The 13,931-nt window shown below is 46.8% G+C and overlaps 1 protein-coding gene across 1 annotated transcript in view; it reads right to left on the minus strand.

Annotated features, from left to right (window-relative positions):
- The window catches only part of ARHGAP22 (Rho GTPase activating protein 22), a 167,032-nt gene extending 153,351 nt beyond the window's left edge, over nt 1-13,681 (minus strand). The window contains exon 1 of the mRNA XM_021718760.1: nt 13,310-13,681. Within this exon, the coding sequence (XP_021574435.1) occupies nt 13,310-13,343 (34 nt within the window). The 5' untranslated portion in view covers nt 13,344-13,681. The remainder of the gene's footprint in view (nt 1-13,309) is intronic.
- Nucleotides 13,682-13,931: the final 250 nt, after the last annotated feature.

Below are 13,931 nucleotides of genomic sequence, written 5' to 3' on the forward strand. Positions count from 1 at the left end.
CTCCAACTCAAAAAAAAAAAAAAAAAAGAGGGGACCAGGATAGCCTAGGGTGATTTCAATGGGAACATGTTGGACTTAGTCTCTTCAACATCCAGAAAGTCAGATGTGACCTGGAGTGACCCAGAGTGTGGGTTTGAGAGTCAGGCTGACAGAGTTGCAACAGATCAGGGCCCACACACAGGAGTTGTTCAATGAGTGTCTGTTGAATGATTATTGTGGTAATAGCAGTTACTATTTACTGACTACTTAGACACCACAAGGTATGCATGGGCTCAATGTTCCACCGAATTGTTTCATTTACTCCTGACAAGTGTTACTATTTCCTTCTTACAGATGTGCAAGCAGAGAGGTTTGGAGAGGCTGAGATAGTTGCCTGAGGCAAGGCTGCTGGCAGGTGGCAGAGGCTGTTTAGGAATTTGAGTTTATCTAACTTTAGGACCTGCACACTTAACTCCTTCATGAATCTGCCATCAGCATCCATGAACTCTCCCAGGAAGCCTCGGGAGACTGGGGTGAGAACCCCAAGAAACTTGGCATAAAAGACCAGAAGAGACTCAGTAGCTTGCTGGAGACTCCAGGAAGAGCAGCCAGAGAGGTGGAAGAATGGCAGGGACAGAGTGGTGGGTCGTAGAAGACAGAGAAAGACTACAGGGAAGGGGCACCTGCTGACTCACTTCCCCTTAGTTTCTCCTTCCCCTCCCCTCTTTCAATGGGTACAAAGCTACAGTTAGACAGGAGGAATAAGTTCCGGTGTCTTATTACACAGGAGGCTGGCTATAGCTAATGGCAGTGCATTGTATATTTCAAGATAGATAGGAAAGAGGATCTTGAAAGTTATTACTATAAACAAATGATAAAGACGTGAAGTGATGGACATACCCTGCTTTGTTCATTATACAATGTAAGCATGTATTGAAACACCCGCTGTACCCCATAAGCATGTGCAATCATTATGTGTTTATTACAAACAAGTTTTTTTTTTAAAGGGGATAAAACATGCCAAAGGAAGAGCAAGAGTTAAGGTCACAGTGTCATGAGTAGAGAGGATGTGACAAGGGCCACCTTACAGAGAGAGGTTCAAGGGATGAGGAAGAGAGGATGCAGCAAAAAAGCATAGATAACTCTTTCAGGAATGTTCCCTGCAAGGAGGAGAGAAGCAAGAGGCCTCTGAAGGGAAGGCTGGAATACAGGGGCAGGGGCCACTTACTAAGATGGGAGGGACCTTACCATGTTTAGACCCATTTGGATTGGCAGAGATGGAGGCTGTGGGTGGGAGTTAGGTGGGGAGATGAGTCAGAGAGGAAGCTTCCTGGGAGGTGACAGGACACAGAACCTGAGATCAGGTGTTAGCCTGAGATGGCAAGATGTCCTCCTGGCTGTGGTGGGAGCAGGTAAGCACCAGTGGATGTGGACAGGGGCCCTGCAGCAGGGACAAGGCCTTCCCCTTGCCCTAAGGCACCTAGGCAGCTGGAGCTCTACCTGCCAGGGGTATGGGAGCCTATCTGTGCCCATGGTCCTTCTTGTGCTTGGTCTCAACTACACCTATACACCACACCTCACCCATCTATATTGCTCCTGCTCTGAACTACACCTGTACCAGGGACCTGTGAACCCTCAGGCGGTCTGGCTAAGACTGTGCAGGTCACTCTGAGCCCCTGGCCTGGTGAGGGAGGATGTAGGGCTGGGCACTTTTCCAGTCACTGGGTGTTAGTAGACTCGATTCTTATTGTATCACTCTGGTCTGATTTTCCTGGAGAAGCTGGAGGTAGACAGAGTGGGTCTGGTTTCCTTTCTGGACTGAGATGGGAGAAAGAAGAAGCTCAACACATGGACAGGACTGGGCCAGGGTGAGTGGACAGTGGAAGGGATGGACATGCACAAGTGCCTGCAATGGCCAGAAAAGGGTTAGGCAAGTGACCTGAGTAATTTTACTTATTCCTCAGGACAATCCTGATTTCACAGATGTTTGAACTTAGACTCAGAGGAGAGACTCAAGGTCATGCAACATTGTTCTCATGTGGTGGAGCTGGATTCAAACCCTAGTTGGTCCTGCTCATTATGAATACTACCGTTCTTAGCCTGTGAACGAAGCCTAAATGGTCCCTAAGTGCTTCAGTTTAGAGCCTCAGAGAGGAGGAGGAACGCCAGCTTAAAAGGGATGGTGCCTAAGAGGCAGCAACACTCCTCTTCCCTCACTGACCACCACTCTCATCTCCTTGTCCTCCCAACCACTCAGCCTTGCATGCCCAGGGCTAATCCTTGAACCACATGTGGATCTACATGCACTGTCTCATTAATTTAGACACCACTGATGCGCAGAAGGCCTCTGTGCTACTCAATTCTGGACTTCACGCTGTCAGCACCACTTATCCAAAGCAGAACTCTTGGCTTTTTCCCACCCTGGAACGTCACCTTCCCTGGTCCCCCATATCTCAGTCATGGAAATCCCATCCCTAGGCCCACCCTGTTCCCAGCTGCCATCCTTTCTCTCCTGAGTGACTGCTGTAGCTCTTCTTATCAGGGCAGCCAGGAAGAACTCTTAAACATGAAAGCTAGATTATGCTGTTCCCTATGAAAACCTTATAGGACTGTAAGAGTTGGAGCCACCACTATGACCATGAGAGTCTTGGGGAACTGGTGCATGGCCTCTTGGCTCTCCTGTGTCCTCCCTTGCTCTGGCTACACGGCCTCTTGGCTCTCCTGTGTCCTCCCCTGCTCTGGCTACACTAGTCTCTGCTGTTCCTACCAGACACATGCTAGCACCTGGCTCCATGCCTGTCGCACTCACTGCCAGCTGGGCCTTCCCATGATCCTTTAGGCTTCCCCCTCAGTTCCTTCTCTATACTCAAGCACCATTTTCCCAGTGACGTCTCTCCTGACCATCTTTTTAAAAATATATCTCTCACCCCTCCCATTTCCATTTCCTGCTTTTATTTAACATTTACTCAAATTCTATTGCAGAAGCAGAAGAAAGTAAGTTGCAGGACAATACTCAAAATATAAAAGTACAGTAGTCCCCCCTTTATCTGAGGGAGACACATTCCAAGATCCCCAAATAGATACCTGAAACTGCAGATAGTACTTAACCCTATATACACTGTTTTTTTCTTATACATACATATCTATGATAATGCTTAATTTATAAATTAGGCACCATACTCTTGTACCTTGGGGCCATTGTTAAGTAAAATAAGTTATCCGAACACAAGCACTGCGGTACCCAGACAGCTGATCTGATAACTGAGATGGGCCACTAAGTGACAGATGGGCAGGTAGTAGAGACAGTGTGGAGATGCGGACACAGGGAGGATTCATGTCCCAGTGGTGACAAAATGGACGGTGGGAGATTTCATCATGCTACTCAGAACAGCGTGCAATTTAAAACATGAATTGTTTATTTCTGGAATTTTTTACTTAACATTTTCATACCACGGTTGACTGTGAGTAAACTGAAAATGCAAAAGTGAAACTGTGGATAAGAGGAAACTACTGTATATAAAAAGTGAAGAAAAATGCAAACTCCAAAGGACATCGCATATGTTGTACTTTTGGTGGGTGCCACTATTAACATAGAGTTAGTTCTGGGAAAGAGTATATCCCACCTATAATAGTGCGTTCCTGAAGGGTAGCACAGAGTGGTAATATTGTACATTTCAAAATGAAATGAATTTGTGTGTTGCTTATGTAAATTACAATTAAAACTTTTAAGTGAAGGAGCTCTTTAGGAATGAAGCCAAATCCCCTTATAGGAGATCTAAAATAGTAATTAAAAGATCACTATTCAATCAATGTTTATGAATATTTATCTGTGACAAGCACCATGCTAGGCTCTGGACCCTAACAAGCAAGAAGGAGAGAGCTTCTGCCTGCATGGAGCTCCCAGGCTCGTGTGAGACTAATATCAAACAAATCAGCACACAACAAACATGTGACGATGCTGTTGAAGCCTGGCCCAGACCCATCTGTGGCCCTTCCATAGGTCCACTCCAGTGGACTGTGAGTGAGCACACCGGTCCCTCTCTATAGGTGAGCCACTCTAGTGAGCCTGGGTTGACTCCAGCTTATACTTTCGACCTTGTCTGTTACAGCTAACCAGGGCCTCAGTGAGGGGTATGCGGAACACTCATACACCCAGCCAGGGAGCGACAAGAGCACCTGCCAGCTGCCGAAGCTTAGAAATTGCTCTCGAGACCTCATTTCTACAATAAATCAAAAAATCAACCGGGCGTGGTAGCGTATGCCTGTAATTCCGGCTACTTGGAAGGCTGAGGCGGAAGGATCGCCGGAGCCCAGCAGGTCGAGGCTGCGGTGGCTGGGAGCGGCCACTGCACTCCAATCTGGACGACAGAGTGAGACTCCAACTCAAAAAAAAAAAAAAAAGATATTGCTCTCAAAATGCATCAAAGATACCTTACATAGTGGATCACACCAGAGCTCTGCCCAAATTCTCTTTTCCTGTTTTTTGCCCTCCCCCCACCCCAACTGTGCTTTACTTCCAACAGTCTACTCAGCGGTGGCCTCTCAGAACTGCTGGCGGGTTTTGGAAGACTGCACTTGGGCTTTTGGAGCCTGTTTTGGCCAGGCACTGAGAACTGAGTGCCTAGGAATTTACTTCATTTACTTCCCAGGGTAGCTCTTGACCAGACTCCTGGGTATGGGAGTTTGAGACTCCCTTGACTCCACATCCATTAATTTTATTTCTAACTGGGCAAAGATCTGTACTTCACACTTCAGAATTCCCCTGGGGGCTCCAGCTGAGACCTCCCTTTCCTAGGCTTTGCACCCTGGCTTGACTCTCCTCTCTTCCCTGTCCTGCTCCCTGGTCCTCCTCACTGGCGACCCCTAAGGTTTCTCTCTAATAAATTACTGTTATGTGAATCCTCATTTAAGAATCTACTTTGGAGACCCCTACAGAGCACATTCCGTTGTTTTCAGGACATTTTGAGCAGGCTTGTGGCAGCCTCCCTTTTGACAGCTGCTGGGGCATCTGGGCTCTAGTGATATTCGCTGGGGTTGGGCACGCTGCCGCAGGCCAGGAGTGATTTCCCATCTGCAACTTAGTAAGTGCAGCCCAGAGAGTGTGGAGGAGTGGCTTCAGGACAACTAAAGCACAATTGATTTATAAAAGTCAATGGGATTTTAAAGCCAGGCTGGGGAAAGAGCAAGATAGATCTCAGAGCTGAATTGATTTAAAGAGTAAGTATTGAGGCTGAAAGATTGATTGAGAAAAGAGAGGTGAGGTAATGGAAGAGGCACTCTGGAGGGGCCCTGATGAGATGGTTTCATAAACTTAATGCAGTTTGCAGCCAAGGGCAAAGGGGGCCTTCACCAGGGTCCCAAGCTGCCCTGGGAATTCTGCATGAGCGTCTGATGATTTATTATGCAATGGTTCCTGAGTGCCCCCTACTTTTTTTTTTAACTCGTTACTTAGCATTATTCTGGGCTCTATTTGACTGTTTTTCCCTAGGTCCCCTTCTGAGGGATCTAGTGAACCAGCCAGGCCCTCCTGATGCACCTCACTTCAGGGTCTAAAGGACTAAAGACAATAACGTGTACAACCCATCCCCCTGTCTCATGAATGAAAAAACAGTGGTGAGGTAGCCCAGAGAGGATGGATTTTTTTTCATAATGACAATTTTAAAGATTTTTTAAAAATCAACATACAAGATTGCATTCTTATAAGTTATTTTATTTATTTTTTATTTTTTGAGATAAAAAATAAATAGCCATCAGTGACATGGGTCTGACGTTGATGTGATGTGGAAGTTCTCTGTGAGCCAGTGCTCAGCCTCACTTGCCTCTCACACCACACACCTCAATCTTCCCAAACTAATCACTGACCCTACATGGGCCATTTGCACCATACCTCTGCACCTATGTGTCTGCCTTTCCCTTTTCCTGGACTGTCTTACCCTGTTTGCTGGCTCGCCCTGGCTCGCCCTTGAAGCATCCATGCAGTTGCTTCCTAAGGTATGAAGACCCCTCTAGTAGGCTCTCAGAGCAGAGTGATTGACTCCTACCCCTTACTTGCTCCAGAACCTTGCCCACACCTCTGGCTGGACATGTGCCTCTCTATACTATACTGATCTGTGAGTTTAGGCCTGGGAGGGCACCGTCCTCATGTTTATGAACATGAGACAGGAATCCTCAAGTTCAAAGAAGATGGGAAACAATAAAATCCAAGAGACTTTGCTTGTGCCTATGTAAATGACCCTCTTGGTTTGGAAAAAATCTGCCAACAGAATTTTTCCTACCCACTGCCTGTTACTACACATGACCAAGTTAAAGGGCAGGGGATTAATGATTCTGTGCCTATAATCACAAAACCAGCAGGCAGGAGAGTAGAAATACAAAACTGTAGTTTTCCTACTTGTCCAAGCTTGGTGGTGGGTATGCAGAGGCCACGTGAGGCCATACAAGGTGAACAGGATAAGGAATCCCAAGGTCCTCTAGTCTCTTGGAGCCCCAGGTTTCCAGCTACAAATGGGGGGAGGGGGGTGAGATCCAAATCCTACTGCTTCCTAGACTGTGCTGAGGATGAAATGAATGAGCATTCACAAGTTCTTTGTAAATATAGAAGTGCTGAGTGAAGGGTGGTTACTATTTGCTTCTTGTAACTGCAGGCTGAGCCCCTTGGAAGCCTTTCTCCTCTCTTTTGTGCCTTGCTGGGGAGATGCTGGCCTGGTAGCCCCAGTGCTTGCTGCTTCTGCTCTGTTTGCAGGCCATTCACCAAGAGACTGGGGTTGGTGGAGTTGATATAATTCAATGTCAATTATAAATTTCATTTTCTGTCTGCCTATGAGCCATTAGCTCAGATCAATACATTCTCCACACTTCGTTGAGTACTCATTGAGGCTGTTGATACTTTCAGCAGAGTCAGGGCAGTTTCCCTGGCTGTCTTAGATGGGGAGTCCAAGACAGCTTCCTGGCCCAGGCCTAACCCAGTTCAGACCTGTCTTGCAAATAAAATAATTTATCCCCGCATTCAAATAGTAAGTTCATGACCAGTTGTCTGGTTGTTCGGGGCCTCAAGACCAGCCTGGAACTGCATCAGCTTGGCAGCAGGCAGCATCTTGTGTCCTGAGTGTCTAAGAATGTGGGTCAGGTAGGGGCGCTTATGGGCATCTTCCATGGGAGGAGAAACTCAGTTTTCTCCCCTGCTGGTGGGAGGAATCTGAGGAAAAGGGGCGGGAGGCAGGAGGAGACTTGGGTTCATAGTGCCTCTCTCCTGGACATGAACAGCCACATCCATCTCCTGGCATGGGTCCTCAGGCAGCAGCAGATAGATTGGTGGTCTGAGGGCTGGGGGTGGGGATGGGGTGGAGTATTTGTTCTCACTCTGTATTCTTGAAATACCCTGGTACTTTCAAACTATTGGCTGGGGAGTTGCCAACAACAGACATTCTGCCCTAGGCTAGCTGTGGGCCTGGGCAGAATGTCTGTAAGTGGAGGAGCCTGGCTGACAGTGGCCAAGTGCTCTCAGTAGATCTGTTCTGACAATGGCTGCTTTGTCTCTCTCACGCTCTCTGCAGATGGTGGAGGGGAAACACCATTGCTCCCACAAGTACTTACTTGACATCACCTCTCTCCCTGTCCTCAGGGCCACTCCTTGCCCACACTGCAGCCTGCATCATTGCTTGATGTTGTAGCCAGTCACATCCCTCCACTGTTAGAAACCCTGCCTGGATGTGGGAGGAGCCCCATTCCCCAACCATGTCACCTTGTCCGCCGCCCCACTGCCTTACTGCATTGCAGTCACCCCAGGGGCTCAGAGGTCCACCCTCTGAACCTTGGCACAGAAACTTTCTCTTCCTGGGATGGCTCTCCTCTCCTGCTGCCTGGATCCACGCCTGGTGCACAAATACCTAAGTGCTCACTGTGGCATTCAAAAGTCTTCTGGTTTGAATCCCAGCTCTCCCATTTTTCTAACTAGGTACACTTCCTGACTGACAAGTTCTTTAACTTCCCTAGGACTCAGTTTCCTCATCTGAAAAATGAGGCAGCAGTAGTCTCTTTTCAACAGGAGTTTTCGAGAATGAAAAGAGATTATACATGTGTCTGCACATAGTAGGTGTAATAGGAGTTCAAAATGGAAATTTCAACGGAGCACCAAGACATATTAGACATGACATTCTGCAGTGAGGGCTAGACCAAGAAGCTCATTTTCAAAGAGGTAGGTCAAAGTCAGTTATGTGGCCTTGGGATGGTCACAGAAATACTGACCTGTTCTTGTATATTGCAAACAAAAGTGACTATAGGGCATCTCATTTTTCAGGAGTGACCAAAGTTGACTTGGAGACTGCCAGGTGGGGACAGGGGAAAGCCTGGCTCCGCAGGGATGGTGTGGGGCACAAATAAAGTAGCTTCATGAGTTGTGCTTGCTCTACAGCATGTTATAGCAGTTCAATAGACACCAGCAATGGTTACTGCTATTATTAAATACTGGAAATGACTATTTCTTTCCCCAGATATGTGGAGAGTTGAAGTAAAACAGCAGCTAAATCTGGGATTCTTCCACATCACTAGGTAGACAGGGCCAACCCCACCTGAGGTTGCCACACACATTTGCACCCATGGGCAACAGAGCTGGCACCCCTAGTGTGAGCCACCTCCAAAGGATGCCCACTGCTCCATGTCCCATCTAATCCTGATCTCCTCTCTTACCTATTAGCCTGTTGCTCGGCCAGGCTGCCTTTCGGTTGAACAAACCTGAAATGGGCCAGGATAGTGTGGGTGGCAAGACTCCATTTCTTGTTTTGGGCCCTGCACCTGGTGGTAGCACTGTGAATACCTGCCATGGAGATAGGTGCTTATGAGGGTTAGGCAGGATATGACAGTTTGGCTTCACTGGGGGCACAAAACCAGCCTCTACCAGCCTGGGACACATGCCATCAGCCTCTACCAGCCTCTGGGCAGGACTAGATTCAGATTTCAGAGTCCTGTGTTTAATCTGCCTCTGATCTCATTCGTGGCACAATTTTGAGTATTTTATTTAAATTACATTGCCTTGCTTTCTCCCTTGTCTCACAGGTTGTGTAAGGATTAAAATGAGACATTCACATGTAAACAGAAGGCCCAGCTCACATCTGGTATATTCTAAACACTCAACAGAGATTTTCTCACTTGCCTTCCTTCCTTAAGGAGGAAAGTAGAAGAACCGTTTGAGCCCTTTAATTCCATTTATATGAAATTTAAGAATAGGTAAGATCACTCTATGATGACAGACATCAGAAAAACATCACTGGTTTGGGGTGACTAAGAAGATGTAGGAGAAAAATTCTGGGCTTAAAGAAACTGCATTATGTCTTGATTTGGATGGTGGTCATTGAGAGGACTCAAGATCTGTACATTTTACTCTGTGTAACTTATACCTCAATAAAAATAAAATTTAGAAATGAAAATCTTAGAATAAAGTATATTCAGAAAATTAGGCTGTAATGTGATTTGAGGTCACTGTTATTCATAGATCCCCAAATCTTTGGGAATTTTTATCTCCTTTCATCAGGTTTCCCAGGACTTGTTCTGGACTTTTTACAATTTTATTTCAGTTCTGAGCAAATTTCTGAAGCAGACAAGAGAGAGCCTGGTCCTCTTCCTGGGATAGGGAGCCTGGCCAGTGGTGGAGGGTATCAGGTGTGAGAACCTGTGCTATTGGAAAAGGTATTAGCTATGAGGAATAGTGCCAGGACCTGGTCTGAAAGTAAAGAGACAACTGGGTGAGTCCCCTTTGGCCCTCCTTCTCCAGAGCAGGCTCCGTCAAAGGGGCCTCTGGTTCCTGTCTGAACTCTGCCCAGACCCTGGTTCTACCCCTCTATGAATGGTTCTAATACAACCCCTCCTTAGTATGCCTCACTGACCCTTCTGCTTGCTTTTGATCCTCTCTCTGAATCAGGCAAAGCCAGGTCCTGTAACACCTAATTAGGTTACTATCCCTTAGCTACCCCACTCTCAGGGCCATGAAAGTGGTCTCTCTTCAGGAGCCCATGAAGTACCTGACAAGCCTGGGCAGAGGGTAGCATGGAGACACCATGGGCATCGCCTGAGAAGACACACCATACAGAACTAAGCAGTCAGAGGCCTGTGAACTTCCTGACTGCCCCTGAGAGAAGAGTCCTCCAGGGCCCTGAACAATCCCCTAGTCTGGGTGTGAGGTCAAGCAACCTCTGGGCTATCATCCCCTTACCACTTCTCAAGTAGTCCTAAAAGCATTGTTGGGGCAAAACCCAGCAGTCTCCTGTCCCTTCACTTCCATCCCCCACCCTTCAAATGCAGCCCACTTTGAACTTTTTTGTATTTGGTTCTTTTGGTATTTACCTCTACATCTCTAAATGGTACTTATTGCCACTTCTTGATTTTTTTCCCTTTTAAGTCTTATCCATTGACTTCTCATTTTGAAAGATAAAAATTTTGTTCCTTTCATATCCTTGTCCCCAGCACATATAAGTGCCCACCCAATCTTCCTGATATAGTTATATTGTAATTTTAAGTAAATAACAGAATTCCATTATTAGTACTGTATAATTGATAATTCCACATGAACTATGTAGTATATGATAATATTTTTTGTTTTTCCTGGAGTTCAAACTTGCCTTGCATTCTCATTTGCTTAGTTTCCTGCTAGGTATCAATAATCTAACCTTAAACATCCATATAATCTAAATCTAATTTCCATGTGTTTAGATAACAGTGGGCTTTTTATCACTCAAAGAATGTAGCTCCCACAGAGGCATACAGCCATTTGCAATGGTCTTTAGACAACCTTGGGTTAGGGAGAAGGCAGAAGCCTTAGCAATGGACAGGCATGAATATAAATACTATACTTATTGGCAGGGTACCCGTGACTATATCTGTCAAAATGATAATAATAATACCACATCATGGTGTAGTTATGATAATTGAATAAACTAAATACAAACGCAAATGCCTGGAATCTGGATATGCAATAAATGTTGATTTACTTTCTTGTGGGAACAAAATCACAAGAACAACAAAGCCACTGAAAGTATCTCATCATGCTCACAGAGCTTTCTCTTCATATCCCCAAAGTATTGAGCAGGCTGTGAACATTCATCAAGGCTTCCAAGACATTGACACTCCTTGAAAGACGATAGTTACAGCTGCTATAACTTTGCCCATCAGCGAATGATTTCCACTAAAAGAAGTCTCCTTAATAGCAACATCAATTTTATTTTAAATATTCCAAACAAAGGCAAAAACTCTAAAAAAATGATAGATTGATGACATAAAAAATTAAAAATATTTAAATCTAAAAAAGAAAAAACTTTCTGATGTAAAAGTAAAGAGCAAGCAACAGAGTAGGAAAATATTTACAGCATGTAAGCTAGTCAAGGGAGGGGCTGGCTTCCCTAAGGACCTGAACTAGTTAGGACCGAGACAGGGCTTCAGCCTCCCAGGCTAATTCTTTCTCTATTAATCAACTACTTATTCAGTCGTTCATTAAAAAAAATATATGTTGCATTCCCACCAGGTATCTAGCTTTGGGAGTATAATGATGTCAAAATCAGAAGTGGTCCCTGCCCTCACATAGCTCACGGTACAGTGCATGTGACAGATATTCACCAAATAATCATACTCAGGAGTGTATGACTACAACCTATGGTCAATGCTATAAAGGAAAGGAGAGCATGGAACTTAGACTGGGGTGTGGGAGATGATTTTCCCAGCTGGCAACATTTGAGTTGAGAGCTGGAGGGTGAGTAGGAGTTAAGGAATGTGTGTGTGCATGCATGCACACATGTGAGTGTGGGAGGTATTCCAGGGGAAAACAGGGTGTATAAAGGGCCAGTGGTAGGAGGTTCATGGAACACTGAGGGATAGAAAGGCCAGTGTGGCTGGCCTATACCCAGTAGGGAGAAGCCAGAAGCACCCCTCAGCTGGAACAACCAAAAATGTCTCTAGACATTGCTGAGTGTTCCCTGGGGGCGGGGAGTAGGGGCAAAATTGCTCCTGGCTGAGAACCAGGGACTTAAAACAAATGTTTATAAAAAGTTTGGGATTTCAAAGGCAGGCTCCTGTGAACCCCTTTGTTGAATCACTGGTCTCTTTTTGGATCAGCACCATCCAATAGAAACATAAAAAAAAATAATAAGAGCCACATATATGATTGTAAATGTACTGATAGCTACATTAAAAAAGTAAAAAGAAGGTGAAATTAATTTTATATTACATTTTATTTAACCCCACATATAAGAAATATTGTCATTTCAACATATAATCAATATAACATAATTGAGATATTTTATATTCTTTTTTTGTACCAAGTTATCAAAACCTGGTGTGTATTTTTCTCAGTTTGGACTAGTCACATGGCAAGTGCTTAATAGCCACAGGTGGCCATTGGCTAACTTATTAGACAGGAGTGGGAGAATAGAACTAAACTTATTTAGAGGGGTCTGGCCTGGCCTACCGTTTAGGTCAACAGACTTGCCCTATCCCCCTAGAAGAGTTATGCAAGGTACTTCTTTGCTTACTGGGGCCCAGAGGTTACAGCCCATGCAAAAGCACTCCACAGAGGGGTCCTGACAGCTGTTAAAGACACTGGAAAGCGGGTCCCATTTAGGGAAGTCATCCAAGTGATTACAGTGTGCTAATAAGATGGGTGTGTTCCCTGTGAGTCCACAGGAGGCTGGAGGCCTCCTACCACAAACACCTGGTGAGACACACACTACTTCCAATCTCCCAAACAGGTGCTCCACCCACCTTCAAAGACCTCCCATTCTCTTTGCTTGCAAAAGAGGCTGAGCCCTCCCCAAACACCGGTCACCTGAAAAGACACATTCTATTTTCTTAAAAAAACAGCTATTCTCATCTAAAAGGACACTTGCCCAAGATGCTGCTGTCTGGGGGAGAGGCTGTCCCTAGCCCCATCCAGTGACTGTCATTAGCCACTGTGCTGGGACACATGCTGGCTGGACACAGGCTGGTTAGTCCAGTTCTACACTCTCCCTACTCCTATATCTCTTGTCTCTGCATCTGTTCTCCTATCCAACCTCCTCCTGGCTCCTGGTCACCTGGAGCAACCAAGGGATTCCGTAAACATGGAATGTGGTGTGAAGTCTGCACACCCACTCGGGCACTAGGACGGCCCCGCCCTTCTGCAGTCTCAGGTCTGACTCCAACACAGCCCAGGAGCTTCACTAAGAAGGGCATGTCAGTCACGAGGAAGCTCACCATTTAGCGGCAATAGTCCCTGAACACCTGCCCCATCCGACACTCGGTGTGATAGCTGGCTAAGAGTCCGCGCATGTTTGCCAAGGTTTCTGGAGAAACCTCAGAAAGTTGGACTTACCCCTCCTGGCCTGCCTGATCTTTGGGCTCAGCATGTTCCCGCAGCCGTCCTGCCAGACTCGCAGGGTCGATCATGCTGTCATCCACTTCCCTTCGCTCTTCCTTGCCCAGTGGTCCCTCATGCTCAGCTCGCTCGGGTCCGGGTGGTCGCTCGCGTCACCCGCCAGGCTCCCTCGGCTCCCTCCCCTGGCTCCGGACGGACGGCTTGCCTTGGACCACATAAGCCTCGATGCATTATTTATCCATCCCAGCATTAATTCCCATCCAAGAGGACCACTAAAGCCTCAGTAATCATTGCTGATCAATCACGGGGCCAGGGCGGGGCCGGCCTGGCAGTCCCTCCGCCCAGCCTGGGTGCACGCAAGGCTGTCCATTATGAGCCGAGCGGGGCGCGTAGGGGGCGGGGTGAAGCCTAGAGGGGGCGGGACCTAGAGGGGCGGGGCCCACTGGAGCCGGCTGGAGCGGTCCAGGCTGCGGCGCGGGTTCCGGGCTTCTGGCAGTTGTCTGTGCGAGGAGGGTCGGTCGGGGAGAGCGCCGCTCGGCCTGAGGCCACCAAGCGGTCTGAGGAAACGCATGGGACTGCCGCCGCTCTGGGCCGCACGCCCGGCGGACGCGCGGCTGGG

Source organism: Carlito syrichta, unplaced genomic scaffold (genome assembly GCF_000164805.1).
Source record: "Carlito syrichta isolate Samal-C Ts95f unplaced genomic scaffold, Tarsius_syrichta-2.0.1 Scaffold313403, whole genome shotgun sequence".
Classification (NCBI taxonomy): domain Eukaryota; kingdom Metazoa; phylum Chordata; class Mammalia; order Primates; family Tarsiidae; genus Carlito; species Carlito syrichta.